The following is a 26,326-nucleotide window of genomic DNA, read 5'->3' as shown; positions in this document are numbered from 1 at the left end:
AACCAAACAAACCGTTAAAACAAAGAATTTTTGTTAGCTACACACTTTTTATATAGAAGAAGAAATATACCTCTTGCTACAAAAAAAAAAAAAAAAAAACATATATACCTTCTAGTTTTTAAAAAAAAAAAACATATATACCTACTAAATGTGTCACGCCATCAGTCTGTTAAGATATTTGTTTTTTAATTTTTTTCTTCCCCTATTTTTACTGAGAGTGGAGATACTGGGGTGTGGAAAGAGTGGTTAGTTAGTTATTGTGGTGAGAGAAATATGGAGATATTTTTTTCAAAATATGGTTTGACATGTGTATAATAGTTCATATTTACAAAGAAGGCGATCAGATCTATAGTGGTAATCTAAAGCTTCTAATCAAGTTCAAACCCTAGTTTATACATACTTTGAATTACTATTGCAAGCGTTTTGGGTTTTTTTTTTTACAAAGTTTGAATTGGGAAAAACAGATTGAAATGCAGACATTTTGTGAGAATTTTCTAGATGAGTTAATGGAGGAAATTATGTCATGCCTGCCTCCTGATTCTCTGAGATGATTCAAGCGTGTTTGTAAGTCATGGCGTATTTTGATCACTTCTCTTATCAAAATCCCTGCATTTGTGGCCAAACACCTTGCTAATATGAAGAGCAAGAAGTTGTGGTCTCCATTCATACAATTCAGCAATGTGTTAACCACTAGGAACCCTGAAAGCCAAAAAGGAAACTGTTTCCTTACATTGTTCGGTGATGATCTCGAAGATGATTATTGCGATGATCTCGACGATACTTATTACATTCCTTATGCTACTGAAAATCTCAAGTTTCTTACGTGTTGTTCTTTGCTTAAACTGGTTGGCCATTGTAAAGGCATCATATGTCTATCTTCATATTATATGAATGATATCTTTGTATTATTGAATTCTGCCATGAGGGAACTCAATGTTGTTTCTAATGCCTTCCTTGATGACGACTCATCATCAGTAGGAGTTGGATTTAGTTATGATTCAAGAGCTAACGAGTATAAGGTTGTTAACATTAAGTCTATAAATAAATATGGTAAATATGGGGATGATCCATATAAAGCTCAGGTATTCACCTTGAGTACTAATTCTTAGAAAGAAATCGAGTTGGATGTAAAAATTCTCTACTTTCCAAGTTCTGACTACCAAGTGGTGTACTATGGTGTAGTTTGTTATTGGTACTTTTGGTACAGGACTTACACCATTCTTTCTTTTGATGTTAGTGACGGGGTATTTCAGATCATACCATCTCTAGAAAATGTCCCATACACAGAAAGATAATGGGTTACGCTTTCTGAATGGACAAATCTTGTGGTTTGGAATGATCGTCTTATTCTGTTTTTCTATCTTGAGTTGGATCCAATAATAGTTATTGATATGTGGGTCATGGATGCCTCTTCTGGTGGTTGTCGAGGAGATTATTCTTGGTCTAAACATCTAACTATTGGTCCACTAGAAAACATTAAATACCCACTAGAATTTTGGGATGCTGATGTGCTCTTCATGGAAACCAAAGATGGCGAGCTCATCTTCTACAACATTCACAACAAAGAACTCGGTGATCATGTCGTCTCCTTCGGACTATATCACGGGAATCATCTTCTTTCTTATGCAAAGAGTTTGGTTTCAATACTTAAAAGAGGGGAAAGGAGAGACAATCAGGAAAATACACAGAGTAGTTATAACTTTATGCATTTTTCATTTTTTATATTAGTATCCACTTTCAAGTTCTTTATCTTGCTTGTATGGAACTGTCAGACTCAGGGTTAAAATGTTCATGGTTTAGTGTGTTGGGAAAACTTATACATGAACTTGTTTATTTTCATGTAAATCTTATATTAAACAAATTAATATGAGACAACCTAAAACATGTTTCTAAAATTGAATTCAAACAGAAATAATGATAAGAACACTTACATTATATGCAGCGGAATGATTGAGTATTTCCTTCAGTTTCTCTAACCCTTGTATCCTTTCTGTCGCAGGGTATCACCAAGAAACGTAACCGATCTTCAATTTTCTTCACAGCCTTCAGAATCACCTAGACTAGAGTGAGCGATTCTCAACACATGAGATAGATACAAAGAGAAGAAAAGAAAAGAATATTGAGGCTTAGAAAATGACTTATGTTGTAGAGAAAATCTAAAACCTAGAGCATCAAGAATAGATCTTCTGATTTTCTATCAGATAGTCTTTCTGTAATCTGTTTTCAACTCTCACTTAGCATTCATTTTATAGACTCAATTCGGTCACTTATTTAATTAAAAAAATCAATAAAATAATAGCCAATTATCAGCCCTAGGTTGAAATTATCATAGGCTTTAGGCTCGTGAAATTTCTCATTTAATTATAAGTCTGTTGGACTTAAAATCAAGGTCCGTATTATTTTCTATTGATTAATTAATTAAATAATTATTTAAATCATTTATCAAAATAATTATTTATAATTTGAACCGTGATTTAAACTTATTTATTAATTTAGATACCAATTTATCTTAATTAATAAATCTGCCATAATTTCTCTTTTCTTCTCTAAATTACATAACTTTGTGAAACTATCTAAAATTGACTTGGTCAACTTTGATAGTTCTAATTGATACTTAAATCAATTTATTTAGACTATCTAGATGATTTTATCAAAGATACAATGGGGACCATGGGCCTATGCAACCAAGCTCCAATAAGTTATCATAAATTTAACAAATAAATTTTCTAACTTATTAATTCCTTGTGACTCCACTAAAGACTCAGAATTGCACTCTTGAATTCATAAAACGCTCTATAATCAATATAGATACATTATTAATTATCTATTGTTACAATCATAATTGTCACTCAATCCTCTATAGACTGTCTACAATGAGATGAGACTAAAATACAATTTTACCCCTCATTGTATTTTATCTTTAAAACACTTGGTTCCTTGTAAATGATATTTCAATAAACTAATATTAATTACTGAAATGAGATATCTATCATTTAGCACTTTGAACTAAACTAAAAGGAAACCATCGTTTCATTTCTTCATCAGAAGCTATAGATGTTCATTTCTATGATTAACACTCCCACTTAATTATACTACTGAGTTTCCAAGATGTAAGTATGACCTAATCCATAGGGTAAGCTGATACCGAACAAGTCAATGAACTCAAATAATACAATCAGTTAGAATACTAACCACTCAGAATTGAGATTGAATTGACCTATGGTCAACTATATGATATGATTAGAATAGATAATAACAGTATGTTTACTTATCCTATCTTCTGTCAATATCGGTACAGTCTGATGTAACAAATACATCAGATCTTATCTAGTTTGCTAATGTTCTGGAAAGAACATAACACTACAATGTATTAGTAGATCATATCGAAGATTAACAAGTCAGTGTAAATCATGTGCACTGACTAATCTTAGGACTAACTTATTTTGAACATATAATCATATTTATATTCCATTATGTTTATGTCACTATAAATATGATTAGCTATATGATCGTGATTTAAAAGAAGTTTATATTTAATAAATAATCATGAAAATAAAATATGTGAGCAAAGTGATTGACCAAGTCAAAATATAATTTATATTCTTTTATTGATAACAAATGAGATTACAAAGAAATTAAGTTTTAATTAGAGCATAAAACCCTAACATAGTGTTCTTTTAATATTATTGCTTGCCGTTCATCTTAATTTTGTGTTAATTATCTACTTTAAAGGGGTTTATTGCTTCTTTTGTATATTACATGCTTACATAATATTATTAGCCCTCAACAATCAACAGGGGAAAATAGCCTGCAGTGAAGATTCTCCGTAATCTGTTTGTGGAGAAAAAATTAACAATTACGTGATACTCTAAAGTGAAAATCAAAAAGTTTTTTTGTCACTACTTTGCTGATATTAGGAGTGCACTAATTGAGATGATGCCATGATAATGACTATATTGACTTGACTTTCAACTCTGTTTTTCATATATATAACTTATGTTTATGTTTTTCCTTTTCTTTTTCGGTCTTCCATTGTAGGCTAAAGATTTGTCTAAAAATATATATGGATCCCTTGCAATTTACTCATCGCTGTCCTACTTTGTCCTGTTGGGTGACTAACAAGCTGTAAGATATTAACTTTATGCGAATAATAAATATATCATTGCTTATCTAATATAGTGTGATGAATTACCCAGTAGAGAACATAACACCACAAAAAATAAGATTATAGCTATACTTTCAGATCCACGAAAGTTGAATCTAAGAAAATCCCATCTTCAAAGAAGGAATAGACTTCCCAAGTCTTATACAAAGGTTGAGCATGGCGAGGGCCATAATAATCTTTTTTGGTCTCCTAGGTAATAACTAATAAAGTACAACATATTTTCCTCTATGATTTGGTTTGTACTGTGAATTGTGAATTGATGATGCTAGTGGTCTTTGCTTTCATACAGGTAATATTACAACAGGGCTACTCTATATTTCCCCTGCGTAAGTACTTAAGCCTAGCCACAGTTTATCATCCTCAGTTCTTACCTTAGTCTAAGTTGAAAAGTTTCTTTTTTTTTTTTACTTAACTTTAAATAGACTTTTTGAATTCAGAAATGTGTTTTGGCGGATCCTGAAGCGTAGATCAACAGAGGAATTTGAGAGCATCCCTTATGTTAGCAAATTACTGAATGCTTACTTTTGGGTTTACTATGGAGTTATTAAACCTGACAGTATTTTGATTGCTACCATAAATATGTTTGGTGCTCTTGTTGAGATTATTTTTCTATTCATCTTCCTTCTTTATGCACCTCCAAGAATGAAGGTTTCCTTTGTGCTTTCCCACTTCACGTCTCTTTTTTTATCATGTATGAGCTTACCTTCTCACAAATTAACTCACCATATGTCTTACTTTTATGTTATCAGATTAGGACTGCTATTCTTGTGGTTGTTTGTGATGTGGTATTTCCAGCAGGAGCAATTTTGCTTACCCAATTTCTTCTCCACGGTGATACTCGAATTGATATTGCGGGGTTGTTGTGTATGATCTTCAGTATGATTGCCTATGCTTCTCCTCTTTCTGCTATGGTAACAAATGAGGAATACATGAAAGAGAACGCATTAATAGAAAATTACTTTCTTTGCATATTCTCTTCTTTCCCTTTTTCATTTCAATTCTTTCTTTGATTTTTTTCAAGTGAATTTGCTTTAGTCTAATGCTCCATTTTGATGTTACAGAAAACAGTATATTTGACAAAAAGTGTTGAGTACATGCCATTCCTTCTTTCGCTTATCTTTTTCTTGAATGGTGGAGTTTGGACTGTCTATGCTGTACTTGCAAAAGACACATTTGTTGGAGTAAGTTCCATTCAAATATCATATATCTTCTCCTATAGAAAACAATTTTTTTCCTCATTGTTTTGGTTATTAAGTCACAGTATTGGTCAACTATTTGGATAAATGAAATGGATATATTATCTACTGTGTGCAGATACCAAATGGGACTGGATTTTTCCTTGGAAGTCTTCAGCTGGTTCTCTATGCAATATACTGGAAGCCAAAGTCATCCGGGCAAGTGGGGGACGATTTAGACAATCAACAGCAGACAGAACCGCTCATCAAATCTTCAAAACAGTTGGAACAGACAAACGAAGATGGTGTTGCTGTCATTGTATAATGCTGCTCATAAATTGTCTGTATATGCCAGAAGATAAAGGTTTTGGTAATAAGGATAATAATCTCATATTAAGGGCAGAGGAATGGAAGGTGTTCCTTTTAATACGAGTCAAGACATCTTTATGGCTAGCTAGTAGCTACTAGCATCAGATGTCTTTTTTTCTGTACTTGGCATTAAAAAGATTTTTAGAAGTTCACCATTTTGGTTTTTCATTGAATCTTCATATCGTAGATACTAGAAGCACTGGACTATTAGGTACTAGAAATGCAATTCTATTAGAAATAACCTTGTGTCAGACCTGTTTGGTTAGGTGAGAAATTGGGTGATGAGATTTCACATTATCAGATTCCAATAATTTTAATATTTATTACAATCTATCTGTAGGGAATATCTGGCCCGGAGAGGTGTGTTAGATAGATTACTATGATTTATGGTATGGAAGTTGACAAATCAGTGAGCCACAAAACATTGTGAGGAAAAGTTACTACATTTGGTGTATATATACAAAGGTTATAATTTTATTAAAAGAGAGTATTAGTAGGTAATTAAATTGGCTTTAATTATGGGGAAATTTGCGGCATTAATTTCTATGTAGTTCATTTTGTTGCACTTAAATCCCTGTATAAATTTTTTGGTGGTGAAAATCTCTACTGTTACGCATTTGGTGCGGACGTTAGTCCCTCAACCGTTAAGTAAGTCAGGCGGTACATGTGACAGCACCCGATTGGCCATAAAATTCACTTTTGAGAAATTTGCAGTATTAATACATATGTAGCTCATTTTGTTGCACTTTAATACCTAAGTAAATTTTTTGTTTCCAAAAATTAAATAAAATAATTTATTCACCTCAAAAAATTACTAAAATCTAATTAACAAATTATTAATCTTAAAAAAATTAAATTCATCTTAAAAATTGATTAAATTCTTTGTGTTTTTAAGATGATATTTTCATTATTTTTGTTTAACTAACTATCATTTCAATAAGTTGTTAATTAAAATATAACAATTAAAAAATAGTAAAATCTAATTTTCAAATTATTGAAAAGTTAATTTAAACAAAAACAATAAAAATTCATCTTAAAAATTTATTAAATTAGTTTTGTTTAGATCAATTGTTTATTATTTTTGTTTTAATCAACATTTTAATAATCTTTTAATTATATTTAAATAATTATTTGAGGTGAATAAATTATTTGATTTAATTTTTGGCAACAAAAAATTTCCGTAAGCATTAAAGTGCAACAAAATAAGGTATATAGGTATTTTTGACGCAAATTTCTCAAAAGCGAATTTGGCTCCCAATCGGGTGCTGCCACGTGTACCACTTGGCACACTTAACAATTGAGGGACCAACGTCCACACCAAATGCGTAACGGCATGAATTTTTGTCCCAAAAAAAATTTACATAAGGATTTAAGTGCAACAAAATAAACTACATAGGGATTAATACCGTAAATTCCCTTAATTATGAGAACTCTATATAATGTAATTCTAATCTCCAAAGCGGATATAAAATTTCTTATGTAGATTAACAATTTTTCTTACCAATAATAATAATAATAATAATAGATTTTACTAGTATCAAAATCGTAAATATTGATGAAAACATATCAAAAAAATTTATAAATAAATTTAGTGATGTTAAATGTTGATGTGAGTGAAAGTTGTACGCCCTAAACATCCGCGCACTATTGGCGAGCTGGAAAAAGGCCTAATTCGATCTGCCACGTGTAAATCGTCCACCCGGAGCTGTTGTTACGGGCTTCCATCTGTCCAGCCCGAGCTGATTAGAGAGTTAACTGCTACTCGGAGACAGCGGGTCAGCAGTATGGATGTCACGAGCTGGCGCTACGTTGAGCTCGTGATGCGGCAGAGATCTGACACCCGACTCCTTGTAAAGTCAATCACGCAAAACAAACGTGCATATATCAGACATCACGTGTCTATTCCATTCCTGAATTCTCGGACGCGCAGTATAAACGTGCGTGGTCAGACATCCCACGCCTGATTTGGGCCATGCGGTCCATTATCCCTCCTTACCTCTTGATTAGACCACAGTTCACTGTAAGGTTTAGGAATTAATCATCAATGTCACAGAGATGACGTGAAGGGTAAGGAGATCACAGGATGACCCCATTGCCAACCCAGGTATCCTCTTCCTATAAATACCAAGATACTGGGCAGCGCAAGGGGTTGGGATATTTTTGTAAAGAAATACTCTGTAAGAAATAGCCAAGAGATATCAATAATATCGACAGGTGGACTAGAGGGATTTTAACCTTCGAAGCACCCAAAAAGAAAGGAGTGATCACCTTCCCATGATATTAATTTCTCAAGTCTATAATTTAGCTATTTTCATATTATGGTTCACCAATTAGCAATAATCCATCATACTTATTCGTATAATTACCTGTTGGCGAAGAATCGTGTCAACAGTTTGGTGCTTTCATTGAGAGGATTTAGATTGGTGCTATTGCAAAAACCCGATCATGGTGGTTACTCGTTCGAGACATGGTGATGAGGTGGATCAACATGATGGGCAGGAGGCCCACCATGCCGCTGTATCCGATGAACAAAACCCCGAGATCCAGCAGCGATCTGGAAAGCAGCCGATGGGCCAAGACGACACTGAGAGTTCGGCGCCCTGACCGCCAAATCTGAACCCGGGTTTCCTGACGGCGATAGAGATGGAGAACATACAGTTGAGGAGTCAGCTATCCAGAGCAAGTAAGCAAATCGAAGAAGTCTTGGCCCGGCTACCCCCTCTTACAACCAACGTTAACGCCAGAAAGAGGCAAAGTGGGACTCACAAGTCCCACAGGGATAATCGGCTCAGACCCAGTCGATCAGTCAAAACCTCAACCCCGAGTTTTGCACTTGCGTCACACCACAACCAGGAAACTATGTTTGAGGAGTTTCCCAGGACCAATCAGCAATTCAGCCGGTCAGTCCGAACCTCGACTCCTAGCTCGATTCCACCGTCGAACGCTCCCAGAAGGGCTCATGGAAGCTCGCGGAGGAGGTCCGGGTAAGGCTTGCGAAGACAGCCTGCTCCGGGCAGCCCTCCTGTGTCTCGGTCCGACTGCCGAGCGCAGGATGTTGGAGATGGTAGAGTAGAACGGTCGCAAGCTAATTTGATCCACCCGGACGGGACTAGGATCGCGTCACCAGTTAGGCATCCCCCGTCGCCGATAAGATACCCATCTCTTCCCCGTCTAGTTCTAGACATTTCGGCACACGAGAGCAGCAGAAGAAATCCTCCTCCCACCGGACCTTCCCATCGCAACCGAGCATGCGGGGAGGTCCCGGATCCTCACCCTCAGCAGCGGGCTCCAAGCTTTTCCAACGGGAGCTACTGGACTGGGAGCCACCGAAGTGGCAGATCCGGTGGAGACCTGCGTAATCGCTTGAGTTCGACGCAAAGCCCTCGAGCCACCTCGAGGGCCGTCCTTCGAGATCGCCTCAACTTGCAGAGGGGGGATCTGGCTAGAAATGGAAGTCATGCTCACCGAGGGGATGGTCTTTCCGAAGTACGTGATAGTGGGAATGTCCCACCTAACCAAGCTCAAGCTTGGAGGGACAATAACCCGCCTAACGTGTACAATGGAACTGGAGCTGTTGAACAGCCCCAGAACAACCAAGGGATAAAGGACCAAACCCTAGAGCGTTTAGCTCAGATGGAGGAGCTGATGAAGAAGCTCTTATCAGAAAAGGAGAAAGACGAATATGACTCAAGGGACGAGCTCGAGCTTTTCGCCCCCAGCATAGCAGCCACAACGTACCCGCCGGGTTTCCAGATCCCCCACCTATCTAAGTTCGATGGAGACAGAGACTCGTCGAATCATTTGGGTATGTTCAACATCCTGATGATGGCCCATAATATTGGCCCCGAGCTGAGGTGTTTGATATTCCCTTCCACTTTGACTGGGCCAGCTAGGCAATGGTTCAAGCAGTGTAAAAAACATTCCATCAGCTCGTGGAAGAATTTTTCTACTGACTTCAAGAGGGCATTCCAAGCTTCCCAAGATGCCCGTGTCAAAGCTGACACCCTGACGAACGTGAAGCAACAGTCTGGGGAACCTTTGACAGCTTACTTGAGCAGGTTCGCAAACGTCGCGACTCGAGCCAGGAACGCAGGCGATAGTTCCAAGCTTATGGCCTTGAGGACTGGAATCCTTGTTGGAGGCTGGCTATGGAAAGAGATACAGAGAAGAGGTGTCAACACCGTGGATGAATTCCTAAACAAGGCCCAAGAATGGATAAACCTGGAAGAGGCGCGAGCGTTGGTCGCGGGAACCAGCCAAACCCTTGATCAGCCCATTGGAGTGGAAACGAATGTCGTAAAAATGACTCAAATCGTTGCACAGAATAACCAAGTGGGTGGAGGTAAGAGAAAAGGGAGCAGCGAGGGCGGCCAGTACGGTTCGAAGAAGAACAAGCCCGTGGAAAAATTTAAGCCAGTCTACGGGGCTTATATCGAGCACAAACACTAGGGAACACATTTTCCTAGCAAACTCTGCCCGCCTCCCCTGGAAAAAGCTGGAGCCTTTGAAACACCAGAAGGCTAAGAGGGACCCTTCCAAGTTCTGTCGATTCCACAACGACATTGGCCACAACACTGACGATTGTAGGCATTTGAAGGATGAGATCGAGACACTCATCAGAGCCAGACCTTTGGCTCAATATGTGCGGAACCGAGTTCCTACTAGTCAGCCAGCCCCGGAAGCTCTGGTAAATCAGCCCGGGCCCCAGATTAGTCAGGATACCCCTCCTCCTGTAATAGGAGGAGAGATATCCACAATCTACGGAGGCCCCCATTTGGTCAGCACGAGCAGAGGTGCCCAAAAGAGATATGTCATTGAGTTGAAGGCTCATAACAGAGTGGAATTCATCCCGGAGCAACATCTACCCAAACAGTAACGATTGGAGAGGCAACCAATCATTTTTACCGAGGAGGACGCTAGTCACGTCCAGTTCCCCCATAACGATCCTCTAGTCATAACTGCCCAACTCACCAACCGGAGAGTTAGGAGGATACTAGTCAATAATGGGAGTTCGGTGAACCTGCTGTTCCGATCTACGCTGGAGAAAATGGGATTGTCTGTCACCGAGCTGAAGGCCACCTCCATGATGCTGTATGGATTTTCTGGAGAAGGGTCAGCAGTGATAGGAACAATCAAGCTAGTAATAACCTTGGGAGAGGGGCCCCGAACTGTCTCTAAGTTCCTCGAATTCGTGGTTATCGATTGTCCCACCGCCTACAATGTTGTTATGGGCCGACCTACGTTGATGGCATTTGAGGCCATAACCTCTATCTATCATCTCGTAGTCAAATTCCCCTCCTCTACGGGGATATGTATGATCTGAGGTGATCAGCTCGCTGCCAGGGAATGCTATAGCATTTCCATGAAGGGAAAATCACGACCCGGGCAGCAAACGATGACCATTCAAAGCGGGAATGAGGAATCTCAAGAAGTAGGACCTATTCCTGAGATAGAAAAACCTCAAGAAGGCCATGGGGAGTGTATTACCTTGAATGATGATATCGACCCCAGGATAGGGGAAGATAGATCCAAGCTCCAAGCCATCGAAGAACTCGAAGAGGTGAACATCGATCTGAAAGACCCCTCGAAGGTGGTAAAGCTCGGGAAAAACCTGTTTAATGAGAGGAAGGCGGAGCTGCTGAGATTCCTACAAAAGAATCTAGATGTGTTCGTCTGGTCTCATGAAGACATGATAGGGATCAGCCCAAGTGTCATCATGCACACCCTCAACTTGGACAAGAATGTGCATGCGAAGTCCCAGAAACAAAGGCGCTTGGGCACGACCTGAGCTGAGGCCCTAGAAGAGGAAGTAGCTTGACTTTTAAAGTGCGGCTTTATTCGCGAGGCAAAATACCCGATCTGGGTCGCCAATCCTGTTTTGGTCCCGAAGCCCAACGAGAAGTGGCGGACCAGCATCGACTTTTCCGATCTGAATAAAGCCTGCCCCAAAGATTGTTTCCCCTTGCCAAGGATTGATTAATTGGTAGATGCCACTGCGGGGCACGAGCTCATGTATTTTATGGATGCATACTCGGGCTATAACCAGATCGCCATGAACCCTGCGGACCAGGAACACACTAGCTTCATGAACCCAACTAACATTTATTGCTACATACCAAAGATTGGTCAACAGGATGTTTATTAATCAGATCGGGAGAAACATGGAAGTGTATGTTGACGACATGTTGGTCAAGTCTAAAACTACCGATAACCATGTCCCCGATCTGAAGGAATGTTTAAAAATTTTAAGGCAGTACGGCATGAGACTGAATCCCCAAAAGTGTACCTTCGGGGTTGCGTCAGGAAAATTCCTGGATTTCATAGTCAACACCAGAGGAATACAGGCGAACCCCGATAAAATTAGGTCGCTACTTGGAATGCCATCACCCCGGTCGCGAAAAGACGTCCAAGGTCTAACAAGAAGGGTGGCAGCCCTTAATCGGTTCATTTCTAAATCAACCAATAAGTGTTTTCCAGTCTATAACCTGCTCCGGGGAAATAAAAAATTTGAGTGGACCGATAAGTGTGAGCGTGACTTCCTTGACCTAAAAGCACATTTAGCTGAGCCGCCCGTGTTATCTAAGCTCACAGTAGGAGAGCCTCTTTTTCTTTACCTAGCTGTAACGGAAGATGCAGCCAGCGCCGTGCTGGTTCGTGAGGAGGACCGATCTCAGAAGCCGGTCTACTACATTAGCAAGAGGCTTCTCGAAGCCGAGTCTAGATATCTGATGATGGAAAAGATGGCGTTCTACCTTATCACGACCTCCAGAAAGCTCAGGTCGTATTTCCAGTCCCATTAAATCCACGTCATAACCAATCAACCTTTAAGGCAGGTTTTGCAGAAACCTGAGGCATCAGGGCGTCTTTTGAAGTGGGTTATCGAGCTCAGCCAATTCGAGATACTGTACGTGCCGTGAACTGCGATCAAAAGCCAAGCTCTGCCTGATTTTGTAGCAGAGTGCACGAGATTCCAAGAAGAACCAGTGGAGGAACCAGTATGAGCCTCGTGGAAAGTCTTTGTGGACGGCTTGTCTAACGAGAATGGATCCGGAGCTGGAATCATCTTGATATCCCTGGAGGGACATCGTTTCCACTCTGTGTTGTGATTTGGATTCGAGGCATCCAACAACGAGGCCGAATACGAAGCTTTATTGGCTGGGCTAAGGGTGGCCCAGGAGTTGAAGGCCATCTCCATCCAGTGTTATAGCGATTCCCAACTCGTGGTAAACCAGGTGTCAGGAGAATACCAATCGCGGGGAACCATGATAGCGGCCTACCTGGCCAAGGTAAAGAAGGAGTTGTCCGCATTTGAGCACAGCCTAGTTGAACAGATACCTCAGGGGTAGAATGCCAATGCTGGCGCCTTAGCAAAGCTCGCCACCTCCGGAGAGGCCGAAACCTTGGGCCTGGTACCGGTGGAATTCTTGGACAGGCCAAGCATAGAGGAATCCAGGAGGGAGGTCGAAATGATCGACACCAGGCTGACCTGGATGACTCCCATAGTCGAGTACCTCACAACAGGAAAGTTACCTGAAGAGCGAAGCGGCGCAAGGAGGGTACTTTACCAAGCTCCGAGGTATGCAATGGTAGACGGGATGTTGTACCGGCGTGGTCTTTCTTTACCTCTTCTGTGATGTGTTCTGCCAGGCAAAGCGAAAACTATTATGCGGGAGATGCATGAGGGATTTTGTGGAGATCACGCTTGAGGGCAAAACCTGGCCTTGAAGATATTAAGGCAAGGATATTATTGGCCCACTCTATCGAAGGATTCGATTTCTTATGTCAAAAATTGCGACAAGTACCAGCGATTCGCCATGGTTTCCCGAGCCCCTCCAGTCGAGCTGAAGATGATCTCGTCCTCGTGGCCGTTTACGGTCTGGGGAATTGATTTAGTTGGTGTCCTACCCACGGGAAAAGGAGGAGTTCGCTATGTGGTGGTGGCTATTGACTACTTCACAAAATGGGCAGAAGCGGAGCCCCTGGCGAGGATTACATCAAAGAGGATCCTCGACTTTGTGGTTAAGAATATTGTCTGCCGATTCGGGCTGCCAAAGAAGATCATGTCGAATAATGAAACCCAGTTCGATAGTGACCTCTTCACCGAATTCTGCGAGAGGCACGGCATGATTAAAAGCTTTTCCTCCATGGCCTACCCCCAGGCTAATGGATAGGTCAAGGTTGTGAACAAGACACTAAAAGCGAGCCTTAAGAAGAGGTTGGATGAAGCCAAAGGAGTTTGGCCTGAACAACTCCCCCAGGTGTTGTGGGCATACCAGACCTCACACCGAACTTCGACTGGTCACACTCCTTTCTCCCTGACTTTCGGGAGCGAGGTCGTCCTTCCTGTCGAAACAAAGATAGCCTCGCATAGAGTCCGGGAGTTTGACCAAGACCAGAATGACAAATTGCTCAGCGAATCCCTCGACCTAATTGACGAAAAACGAGAAGCTTCGCAGCTGCAGTTCTCACATTATCAACAAAATATCACTTGTTATTTCAACTCAAAGGTCAAGAGACACATCTTTAACTTAGGCGACCTGGTGCTCCGAAGAGTCTTCTTAGCCGGTAAGGATCCCAAGGACGGAGTGTTAGGACCAAACTGGGAAGGATCTTATCAGATAATAGAGGTTGTGACGGAAGGGAACTTTAAACTAGCTCGACCTAATGGAGAAGCAGTCCCACGGACATGGAACGCTACACACCTAAAGAAATATTATCAATAGTCATACTTTTGGAAGGCTTAATTATGAAAGCCGCCCTGTTTTATTAAAAAATGAGAAGTACACCCCTCGTATATCATTGTATGTTTCTGTGTGCGTGTAGTGTTCGAAGAGTGTGTTCCAAGTAACCAAGAAAGTTCCCTTTCTGGTTACTTGGGGGGCATTTATATCCTGGATACAACCAGGTCCCGAAACTTAGAAGTTGGTTTAAATTGACTAACCAGTGTTTTTTAAAAAAAAAAGTGCAAGGTGTCGATAAAACTAACACGAACTAAGTTTTTAAAATCAATGTCCTAGATACAACCAGGTATGAAAACTTAGAAGTTAATTTAAATTGGTTAATCGATGCTTTTCTTAAAAAGCACGAGGTATCAATAAAAAATTAACGCGAACTAAGTATTTAAAATCAATGTCCTGGATACAACCAGGTCCTAAAACTTAGAAGTTAATTCAAATTGGTTAATCGATGTTTTTTCTTAAAAAAGCATGAGGTATCAATAAAAAATTAACGCAAACTAAGTTTTTAAAATCAATGTCCCGGATACAACCAGGCCCTAAAACTTAGAAGTTGATTCAAATTGGTTAATCGATGTTTTTCTTAAAAAGCACGAGGTATCAATAACAATTAACGTGGACTAAGTTTTTAAACTTAACCGTCCTGGATACAACCAGGTCCTAAAAACTTAGAAGTTAGTTGAAATTGGCTGCCAGTGCTTTGTGGTTTCGAAGAAAAAGTCAATAAACTAACGCAAACTAAGTTTTTACCAAACATGCTAAAAAAAGGCAATAAACTATGCAAATAATAATAAAAATAGATTGAAATAAAACCAATTGTCTCGAGGAGGAAAAACCTCGTGGTAAAAGATTACAAGTAAATAATGAATACAAAAGTCCTAGGCCCCCCCAGGCCACTTCGATGAAGTCACCCCTTCGGTCTCCTGCTCGCCAGCAGCGGAAGTCTCCCCAGTCTCAAAAGACGGCTCCTGTTGAAGGCAGGCCTTGAACTTCTTGAGGAATGGCTCCCACCCCTCAGGCACTAGGAAGGAGAAGTCGCCATCCTGGTTGACGGCCCAACTATGATAGAGCATGGCCTCCATGGAGGAGCTGGAAGGCGCCCTCTCTGCCACGGTGGCAGCCTCGGCCTCAAACTGCTTAGCCTTGGCCTCATCGAGCTCGGTCTTTGCAGCGCCCAAGGCGACCTGTGCAGTCTCAACCTCCAATTGCTTAGCCCTGGCTGCCTCCAGTTCGGGCTTCGTAGCGGCCAAGGGGACCTGTGTGGCCTTTTCTCTTTCTTTGGCAGCCGTCAGGGCAACCTTGGCATTTTGCTCTTGCTGTTGTGCAGACGCAAGAGCGGCCTGAGCAGTCTAGAACTCGCCCCTGATCTCGTCAATCCTGGCCCTGGACCTAGCTATGCTGCGGTGTAGAGCCAAAGCCGCCTGCAAAGACATAGATAGTAAGGCATGTGCTGGAAAGAAAGCAAAGAAGCATGTGATGGGAAGAAAACAAAGAAAGTTAACTAAATTAACTTACCGTGAGGGTCATCCCCAGCGAAGACTCCATAACATTCTCGGGGCTCCTCGTGTCGATCTCCCGCAAGTCCCTCAGGGTGGCATTGTAGTAATGATCCACCGTATAGCTCGCGCTCTCGTAAACTGTCCCTCGGAAGGCCTCAGGGATTTTCTCCAGGGTCTGGGTGTTAACCGGGATACACACGGTGGGAGTGGGAGCTGGCGGGGTTCCAGCTGGTGCCTCCTGTTCCCGAGTAAGGACTGGAGGTCGCAGGGGAGGTGGGGGCATGTTCTCTACGGTTGTAGGGACCTGGCTCCTCCCCTTATCGGGAGACTTGGAGGTGGTCCCAGGGGTATGAGTCTTCTTGGTCAGTCGGGGTTTCTTGACCAGTGGCCCAGACGATCCGGAGGGAGGATTCCCCCCTGGAAGATGGACCACAGGACGTTGTCTCCGGGTTGGGCCATCTCTTCGCCTGAAACAGAAAAGAAGGGAGCATTAGTATACATGTAAGGTTACTTCATTACAAGAAAATTCTAAAGGTGTTTTGAAAAGGTCCTACCCTCCGAGCTAGAGGAGGAATCTATTGCCACGACCTCTGGCCTCGGAGCTTCTATGGGGGAGTCTAAGTTTATAACTTCGCGAATGAGAGGGGGCTCTAGGTCCGGATCCCCCTCAGGACTGGACTCCTCTACATACTGCCTAAGCCCTAGAGCGACTACACCCTCCAGAAGGGAGGGCCATGACCTAAGGTTGGTCCCGTACTCCTCAAAAAAGGCCGACCTAAAAGCCAGGGTGTTGTCTACTACTACAGTGCCCCTAGGGCGGCCCATATCATGGTGCAACACTAGTTGATCTACACACTGGAGTAGGGTTATGTTAAGGTCTGGGTCATCTCGATGACGATGTACGAGCTGGCTTGGGTTAAACCTAGAAAGCCTTAGGTCTGCGGCAGCCCTTTCTAAGTCCCTAAACAGGTATGGGTTACCTTGGCTGGAGGGGCCGGCTGCTGCCCCGGACTGAATCCGATCCGGTTCGAGGGCCCACTTTCTTCGCATGAGCAGCACCTCGTCTTCCTCGTCTTGCTCATCACTGTCCGCAGCATCCTCCTCGGGGATAGGCACCAGCTCGCGAGCTACTAGAATAGCCCGCGACCTCCTCAAGGCCAGAGTCTGGCCCGGAGATATTAACTTACACGCCAGCATTGTCTCATCAGATACGAGCTGCGGTAGTCTTTTTCACTTGGTGGGAGCCCCGTCAAGGTTTCCTATTGACCCCCAAGGGTCACCGATTTGGCCGTCCTCGCAAAAATGGCTGCACGATGATATACAAGTCAATACGCGTGAAAAGAAATATAGCAATGTGGTGATTTTGTGAGCTGAGAATAGAGAGAATTTACGAGGACGGTTGAAGTAGTGGTATTCGCAGTTGCGAAATCCCGTCAACATGAAGAACTGGTCCTTGAAGTCGTTGGGGTGGCTGGGCAGCTCGATGACTGCAGGAGAGTTGGGAAAACGGGTCAAATAGTAGAACTCGTCACCTTGCCCTCGTTGATCCAGGCTGGCTTTGAGGCAGAAGAAGAAAAGGATGTCCGCTGCTGTAGGGACCTCTCACTCATGCCTCAGGAAGAGGTACCTTAGCCCCGCTAGCAGACGGTAGGAGTTAGGGGGCTGTTGGAAGGGAGCTAACTTCACGTAATTCAAAAAATCCGCGAAGTACTGGTCCAGGGGTAGGAAGGCCCCGGCCTTGAGGTGTTCGTCGCTCCAAGCTGCGAACTCCTCGTCGAGAGGCGTGCAGCTCCTCTCGCCCTCGAGGGGAGGTCGGGCAACAAGAGCTCCTGTCCCAATTTTGATGTTATGGGACAGCAGGATCTTGTTGACCCTCCCTTGGGTTGTAATCTTCGAGACTCTCTTCTCTACCTCGAAGAAAGCATCAGGTACCACCTCGACCTCTTTCTCCACTATGGGACCAAAGTGGGGGATGGGAGAGTCCACAACAATCCTTTTCCCCTTGCTGGCCTGCTGGGATGACAAGCCAGCCGTGCTCTTCTTGGGTATGTTCTTCCTGGGCTCCATTTGGTCGCCTAACGAATAAGAATGAAGAAAAGTTTAAATAGGCGACCTAAAAATAGAAGGCAATATAGCGCGAGAAATGATTTTCAAACACGGGCTGAGGTAATCTCAGCCCGCGGTGTGTGAAGCCACGCGTTGCCATAGTCATGCGCCCATGTTTCCAACGGATCCCCGATTGCTCGGGATCTGTGTGTCAGGAGGGTCAGGATAATGCTTTCCTTGGAGGGAAAGTTTTAAAAAGCAAAACCGCCTAGGAAGCGTGACCCCTAAGCTACCCGGTTTTGTACTCTAGAAACCTGTCACCTTCCCCTTTCCAAACAGGCATTGCCTAAAGCTACCCAGAATAATTACCCATAAATTATCTTGTCCTAAACATCACATTCCTAGACATGTTCTCATATAGTTGATATCCCTAGGATCAAAACCTATGCACCAGAAACCAGCAAAAAACAACCTACAGTATGCGACTAAGAAAGAAGTTTACCAAATAGAGAAACAGAAAGAGAAAAACATGCAACAGGCAGAGGACTTACAATGTTTTTTCCGTTTGAAAGTTGCAAAAAGCGTAGGAATCAGAGCCCTGGCGGAGCCTTTAAAGCTGGACTGACGAAGAAACTCTTGTGGTGGGAGCGTAGGGATCTCTAGGATGATAACCGGAAAAAGAAAAACTTCTGAGACTAAGAAGGAGAGAAAATGAGGAAAAAATTTCAAATAAAGGGTGGCTAATACGGAAGATGGCCAACCTTATATATACGTAAGTGACAAAAGAAGGAGGACTGTTCGATCAAATTAATGCGAGATACGAGGGTCATAACTCGAGAGGCGAAATGACGGCCGAAGGCAGGCTAGGCCATTTAATGCAATTCTCGGAAGCCAAACAGTCACCAACCACGACGCTCCACGTGTCCGATACCCGCGCAGTGGTCAGGACATGAGGAGTTGAAAAGGAAACTTAAAAGCCCCCGTTGTGAAGGTCACAGAAGACGTCTTAGGTCACGAGCAGGGGCTTGGGGGGAAAATGTACGCCCTAAACATCCGCACACTATTGGCGAGCTGGAAAAAGGCCTAATTCGATCCGCCACGTGTAAATCGTCCACCCGGAGCTATTGTTACGGGCTTCCATCTGTCCAGCCCGAGCTGATTAGAGAGTTAACTGCTACTCGGAGACAGCGGGTCAGCAGTATGGATGTCACGAGCTAGTGCTACGTTGAGCTCGTGATGCGGCAGAGAACTCACACCCGAATCCTTGTAAAGTCAATCACGCAAAACAAACGTGCATATATCAGACATCACGTGTCTATTCCATTCCTGAATTCTCGGACGCGCAGTATAAACGTGCGTGGTCAGGCATCTCACGCCTGATTTGGGCCATGCGGCCCATTATCCCTCCTTACCTATTGATTAGACCACAGTTCACTGTAAGGTTTAGGAATTAATCATCAGTGTCACAGAGATGGCGTGAAGGGTAAAGAGATCACGAGATGACCCCATTGCCAACCCAGGTATCCTCTTCCTATAAATACCCAGATCCTGGGCAGTGCAAGAGGTTGGGATATTTTTGTAAAGAAATACTCTGTAAGAAATAGCCTAGAGATATCAATAATATCGACTGGTGGACTAGAGGGATTTTAACCTTCGAAGCACCCAAAAAGAAAGGAGTGATCACCTTCCCATGATATTAATTTCTCAAGTCTATAATTTAGCTATTTTCATATTACGGTTCACCAATTAGCACTAATTCATCCTACTTATTCGTATAATTACATGTTGGCGAAGAACCGTGTCAACAAAAGTATTAATAAAATTGTAGCAAAAGTTGTTAATATTTTAAGTTTTGAACTTATATTTCTAAATAAAAGAAACATACATTGCACGTTTGTTTAGTTTTATTTATAGAATTTATTAATTATATGTATTAAATTTGTATCATTGTCATATAAATTTTAAATAAATAAAAAATATTATATGTAAAACAATAATATAAACATATTAAATGAAAAATTAAACCAAAATATTGTTTATGATATTTTTGAATATATATATTATGATAAAAATTTTAAACATACATGATAATATTTTTAATAAAAATTAAAGATTATGTATTATATATTATTATAATGATATTTTATAATATTTAAATTTATATAACATTAAGTATTCAATAGTCTTTTATTAAATATTATTATAATAATAATATTTGAAATCATATTAATATAATTAGAAAAAAAAATTAGGATTATATATTATTATCATAATAATATTTTATAACATTTAAGTTTATATTAATATAATTATTGTACGCCCTAAATATCCGCGAGTTATTAGCGAGCTCGAAAATGGCATAATTCAGTCTGCCACGTGTAAATCATCCACCCGGGGCTGCTGTTACAAGTCTCCACCTCCCTAGCCCGAGCTGATCAGAGAGTTACCAATCTACTCGAAGGCAGTGGACCAGAAGTATGGATATCACGAGCTGGCGCTACATCAAGCTCGAGGTGCTGCATAGATCTGACACTCGAATCCTTGTAAAGGCTACCACGCAATGTAAACGTGCACATATCAAACATCACGTGTCTATTCCATTCCTAAATTCTCGGACACGCAGTATAAACGTACGTGTTCAGGCACCCCACGACTGGTTTGGGCCATGCTGCCCATTATCCCCCTTACCTATTGATTAGACAAGACCTCATTATCAAGTTTTAGGAATTAATCATCAGTGTCACAGAGATGAGATGATGGGTAAGAAGGTCACGGGATGACCCCCTTTACCAACGCCCAGGTATCCTCTCCCTATAAATACCAAGACCATGGGCGTTGCAAGGGGTTGGCATTTTTTGTGGTAAAGAAACACTCTGTAAGGAACCTCCAAGAGATATCAATAATATTGACTGGTGGACTAGAGGGATTTTAACCTTTGACACACCTAAAATGAAAGGAGTGATAACCTTCCCACGATACTACTTTCGCCAGTTTAGAGTTACGACATCTTCATATTACGGTTCACTATTTAGCACTAATTCATCCCGTTTATTCGTATAATTATCTGTTGGCGAAGAACTGCGTCAATAGTTTGGTGCTTTCATTGAGAGGATTTAAATTGGTGCTATTGTAGAAAACCTGACCATGGTGGTTACTCGTTCGAGGCATGGTAATGAAGCAGATGAACATGATGGGCAGGAGGCCCACCATGTCGCCATGTCCGATGAACAAAACCCCGAGGTCCAGCAGTGACCGGGAAAGCAGCCAATGGGCCAGGGCGACACCAGAAGTTCGGCACCCCGGCCGCCAAATCCGCACCCGGATTTCTACACGGCGATAGAGATGGAGAATGCGCAGTTGAGAAGTCAGCTGTCAAAAGAAAACAAGCAAATCGAAGAGGTCTTAGCCCGGTTACCCCCTCTTATAAGTGACGCTAACGTCGGAAAGAGGCATAGTGGCACTCATAAGTCCCGCCGGGATAACCGGTTCAGGCCAGCCGATTAGTCAGAACCTCGACTCCGAGTTCTACCCCCACGTCACACCACCACCAGGAAGCTGTGTTTGAGGAGTTTCCTAGGGCCAATCAGTAATTCAGCCGATCAGTCCGAACTTCAACTCCTAGCTCGATTCCACCATCGGACGCACCTAGAAGGGCCCGAGGCAGCTCGCAGAGGAGATCAGGGGAGGGCTCACGAAGACAGCCTGCTCCAGCCAGCCGTCCTGCACCACAGTAAGACCGCCGAGCGCAGGACGCGGGGAATGGTAGAGTGGAGCGGCCGCAACCTAACTTGATCCGCCCGGACGAGACTAGGATCGCATCACCAGCTAGGCATCCCCCGTCGCCAATAAGATACCCATCTCCTCCCCTTCCACTTCGGGACATTCCGACTCATGGGAGTAGCAGGAGAAATCCTCCTTCCGTCGATCCTTCCCGTTGCAGCCGAGCGGCACGGGGAAGTCCCGGATCCTCGTCCTCAGCAACGGGCTCCGAGTTTTCAAACAGGAGTTACTGGACTGGGAGTCAACGAAGTGGCATGTCCGGTGAAGACCTGTGCAATCGCTTGAGTTCGGCTCAAAGCCCTCGGGCCACCCCGAGGCCGACCTTCGAGATCGCCTCAACTCGCAGAGAGGAGATCCGGCTAGAAATGGTAGTCATGCTCACCGAGGGGATGGTCTGTCGGAAGTACGTGACAGTGGGAATGCCCCACCTAACCAAGCTCAAGCTTAGAGGGACAATAAGCCACCTAACGCTTACAATGGAACTAGAGCTATTGAACAGCCCCAGAACAACCAAGGAAGTAAGGACCAAACCCTAGAGCGTTTAGCTCAGATGAAGGAGCTGATGAAGAAGCTCTTATCGGAAAAGGAAAAAGATGAGTATGACTCGGGGGACGAACTCGAGCTCTTTGCCCCCAGCATAGCAGCCACGACGTATCCACCTGGTTTCCGTATGCCCCACTTGTCCAAGTTCTACAGAGACGAAGACCGGTCAGATCATTTGGGTATGTTTAACACCCTGATGATGGCCCACAACATCGGCTCCGAGCTAAGGTGTTTGATATTCCCTTCCACCTTGACTGGGGCGGCCAGGCAATGGTTCAAGCAGAATAAAAAGCTGTCCATCAGCTCGTCGAAGACCTTTTCTGCTAACTTCAAGAGGGCATTCTGAGCTTCTCAAGTTGCCCGCGTCAAAGCTGACACCCTGGCAAACGTGAAGCAGTAGCCCGAAGAACCTTTGAAAGCTTACCTGAGCAGGTTCGCAAACGTCGCGGCTCGAGCCAAGGACGTGGGCGTTAGTTCCAAGCTTATGGCCTTGAGGACTGGAATCCTCGTTGGAGGTGGACTATGGAAAGAGATACAGAGAAAAGGTGTCAGCACCGTGGATGAATTCCTAAACAAGGCCCAGGGATGGATAAACCTGGAAGAGGCACGAGCATCGGTCGCGGGAACTAGCCAAGCCCCTGATCAGCCCGTTGGACTGGAAACGGATGTCGTGAAAACAACTCAAACCGTTACACAGAATAACCAATTGGGTGGAGGCAAGAGAAAATGGAGTAGCGAGGGCGGCCAGCACAGCCCGAAGAAGAACAAGCCCATGGAAAAATTTAAGCCAGTCTACGCGACTTACACCGAACTCACAAACACTAGGGAGCACATTTTCCTAGCAAACTCTGCCCGCCTTCCCTGGAAAAAGCCGAAGCCTTTGAAGCACCAGAAGGCCAAGAGGGACCCTTCCAAGTTTTTTCGATTCCACAACGACATTGGCCACAACACTGACGATTGTAGGCATTTGAAGGATGAGATCGAGACTCTCATCAGAGCCGGACCCTTGGCTCAATATGCGCGGAACAGAGTTCTCGCCAGTCAACCGACTCCGGAAGCTCCAGTGAGTCAGCCCGGACCCCGGATAAATCAGGACACCCATCCTCCTATGATAGGAGGAGAGATATCCGCAATCTCTGGAGGCCCCCATTTGGCCGGAACGAGCAGGGGTGCCCAGAAGAGATATGTCAATGAGTTGAAGGCTCATAATGGAGTGGAGTTTGTCCCAGAGCAGCATCTACCCAAACAGAAACGATTGGAGAGGAAACCAATCATATTCACTGAGGAAGATGCTAGTCACGTACAATTCCCCCATAACGACCCTCTAGTCATAACCGCCCATGTAACGACCTACTACCTTAGAGCCGTTACTAAGTGAGTTTTAAAATGTGCTTTCAACTCGCTAATCGAGGTTTTAGGTCAAACAATGTAATTAAGCTATAAACAGAGGAAAAACATTGGAAATAGTAATTTTTCATAGTAAATCATAAAAGTTTTACACTTGGGATCCCAAAATACAGTTTAGAAATATTTACAACATATAAACTGTACTAAGTCGGCTAAATGAAAAAATATAAATTCATTACAAACATCTCCCAAATCCTCTGGCTGTGGCAGCCAGGCTGGCCGAACATGTACACGCCGCCTCACGCCTGCTGCACTCATGGTTGGTTGATCTTCTCTTTACCCTTACCTGCACCACAGAGCATCTGTGAACCGAAGCCCAGCAAGAAAACCCACAAATGGATAACATATGCAACACATAGATCAAGCATATAAACAGGCTACCAATGGCTAAACACATACGGCCTACCCGTCCCAGGCGTTTACCAAGCCCTGGGTTCGCGGACCACACCGTGAGGATATCCCAAGTATCCTTCTAGGGACTCGCCCTGGCAACTCGCACTCCACGTGCTCAACGCTGCTCTCAGCCCCTTGCTGTTCTCGGCCTTGCACTCAACGTGCCCAACGCCGTTCCCGGCCCTTCGCCGTTCTCGATCTACACCGTTCCCGGCTCTAGCTGTCCATTCACATCACAAGACACATAGCATAACAAGCAAGTATAGAATTCTAGCATATTCAATTAAAGGGCTACACCCCGCAGTTCTATTATATTGGGCTCGACCCTGCATATCAATTCCATTCAAACAAATTGGGCTCAGCCCTGCACACAAGCTCTATGGGAACAAGGGTTTTCTTACCTGAGTTCCGAGCTTTCTGAGCACCGATGCCCCGAGCACAGTCCTCTAATGTGAGCTTCACTGAAACCCTAGTCACAACACATTAACAACGTCTATCCATCAAATTCTAATCCAATAAATAACTTCGGGCCATAACCCCAACCTCCGGGACCTTGAATTCTATCAATCCGGGTGATAAAATGCATCCCGAGCCTTACCCCTTGAGTTCTCAAGCTTAAAATACCCTTAAAACCCAAACTGACACTAAGCGTCGCGACCCCACCCACAAGAGCCGTGGCTAGCCTCGAAACAGAGGCTAGTACCACACTGACCCCCACACGGGCCGCGGCATGCATGAACCTCTTGGCCTCCCATGGCTGCGCCCGCACACGGGCCACGGAGCTCCCAGCGAACCCATATTTTCACACCATTTTTCTAAACCTTTCCCCAAGTCAATTAATCCTAAAACTTGAATAATATTCCCAGATATCTAGCACAGTTATTCCAGCCCAGAAACAACATCAAGACCCCATTAAAATATGCTCCAAAACTCAGCTAGAACACCCAAAGATAAATCAAGCTTAGCTAACATGCAATCCCCTATAACCAGCAGAAATTTAAGACTAAACCTTAGTAATTAGAGCTTACCTTGCAGAGCTTAGTCCCTGAGTTTGATCCTCAATCCCCAAGCTTCAAGTTCCTAGAGTATCCCAGCTGAAATCCTCCTAATTCCTAGCCAATTCCTTTGAGTTTCCCCTTGAGTTTTGTCTTAGAGAGTGAAAGAAAGAGAGACAAGAGCTATCTTCAGTTACAAGGAAATATGTGTCGGTTTCTCAAGTTTCTAAACAATTCTCCACTTTTTGTTTTTATTTGACTTAAGTCTAAAGGGTTACCTCAAGGCTTGGGGTACCAAAACGTCCCCGAGGGCAAAATGGTAAATTTCCCAAATATTCCCGCCTAGACATTCTATCCTCAAATATATCTCCAAATATTTATTTTCTTGTCCCAATAACCCCATAATTCATCTAATACCCAAATTACCCCTCGACTCGCCCCGAGTCCGAATCTCAACCCCATTGTGACTCTCTGGCTAACCGCTCCCCAAGACTGTCTCGGATCGTGCTGCACAGACATATCACATATATACTACATTTATCACACTTATGCCCCTAATATCCAGATGGGGCCCACATGCACATTTAACTCAATTAAACATGCATCGTAATCATATATACACATAATTCCACATATAAGCATATTAAACCACTTATTGCCCTCCAAGCACACTAATCAAGGCCCTAAGCCTGATTAACAAATTCAGGTCGTTACAGCCCAGCTCGCCAACGGGAGAGTTAGGAGGATACTGGTCGATAATGGAAGTTCGGTGAACCTTCTGTTCTGGTCTACGCTGGAAAAGATGGGTTTATCTATCACTGAGGTGAAAGCCACCTCCATGATGTTGTATGGATTTTCCGGAGAAGGATCAGCGGCGATAGGGAAAATCGAGCTAGTAATTACCTTGGGAGAGGGGCCCCGGACTGTCTCTAAACTCCTCGAATTTGTGGTCATCGATTGTCCTGCCGCCTACAACGCCATTCTGGGTTGGCCTACATTGATAGCATTTGAGTCCGTAACCTCCATCTGCCACCTTGCAGTCAAATTCCCCTCTTCCACGGGGATATGCACGGTCCGAGGTGATCAGCTCGCTGCCAGGGAATGCTATAGCATTTCCATGAAGGGAAAGTCACAACCCGGGCAGCAGACGATGACCATCTAGGGCGAGGACAAGGAATCTCAGGAAGTAGGATTAACTTCGGAGATAGAAAAACCTCAT

The 26,326-nt window shown here is 43.2% G+C and overlaps 1 protein-coding gene and 1 pseudogene across 3 annotated transcripts; both read left to right on the top strand.

Annotated features, from left to right (window-relative positions):
• The first annotated feature begins 635 nt into the window (after positions 1-635).
• Positions 636-1,800, top strand: LOC133791512 (uncharacterized; annotated as a pseudogene).
• Positions 1,801-4,106: 2,306 nt separating this feature from the next.
• Positions 4,107-5,882, top strand: LOC133790993 (bidirectional sugar transporter SWEET16-like). Of its 3 annotated transcripts, XM_062228866.1 has the most exons (7): positions 4,107-4,125; positions 4,244-4,358; positions 4,455-4,491; positions 4,603-4,813; positions 4,915-5,076; positions 5,227-5,346; positions 5,480-5,882. In XM_062228866.1, exons 2-7 carry the CDS (start codon positions 4,322-4,324, stop codon positions 5,663-5,665), a joined length of 753 nt encoding a protein of 250 aa, XP_062084850.1. In that variant the 5' UTR covers positions 4,107-4,125; positions 4,244-4,321; the 3' UTR covers positions 5,666-5,882. The 3 variants fall into 3 exon arrangements, with proteins under 3 accessions (XP_062084850.1, XP_062084851.1, XP_062084849.1); XM_062228867.1 differs by lacking the exon at positions 4,107-4,125 and having other exon boundaries at positions 4,171-4,358; positions 4,603-4,663; XM_062228865.1 differs by lacking the exon at positions 4,107-4,125 and having other exon boundaries at positions 4,171-4,358.
• The last annotated feature ends 20,444 nt before the right edge of the window (positions 5,883-26,326 follow it).

Source organism: Humulus lupulus, chromosome 7, assembly GCF_963169125.1.
Source record: "Humulus lupulus chromosome 7, drHumLupu1.1, whole genome shotgun sequence".
NCBI lineage: Eukaryota > Viridiplantae > Streptophyta > Magnoliopsida > Rosales > Cannabaceae > Humulus > Humulus lupulus.
Note: the sequence above shows the minus strand (reverse complement) of the source record. Positions and strands in the feature narration are given on the sequence as shown.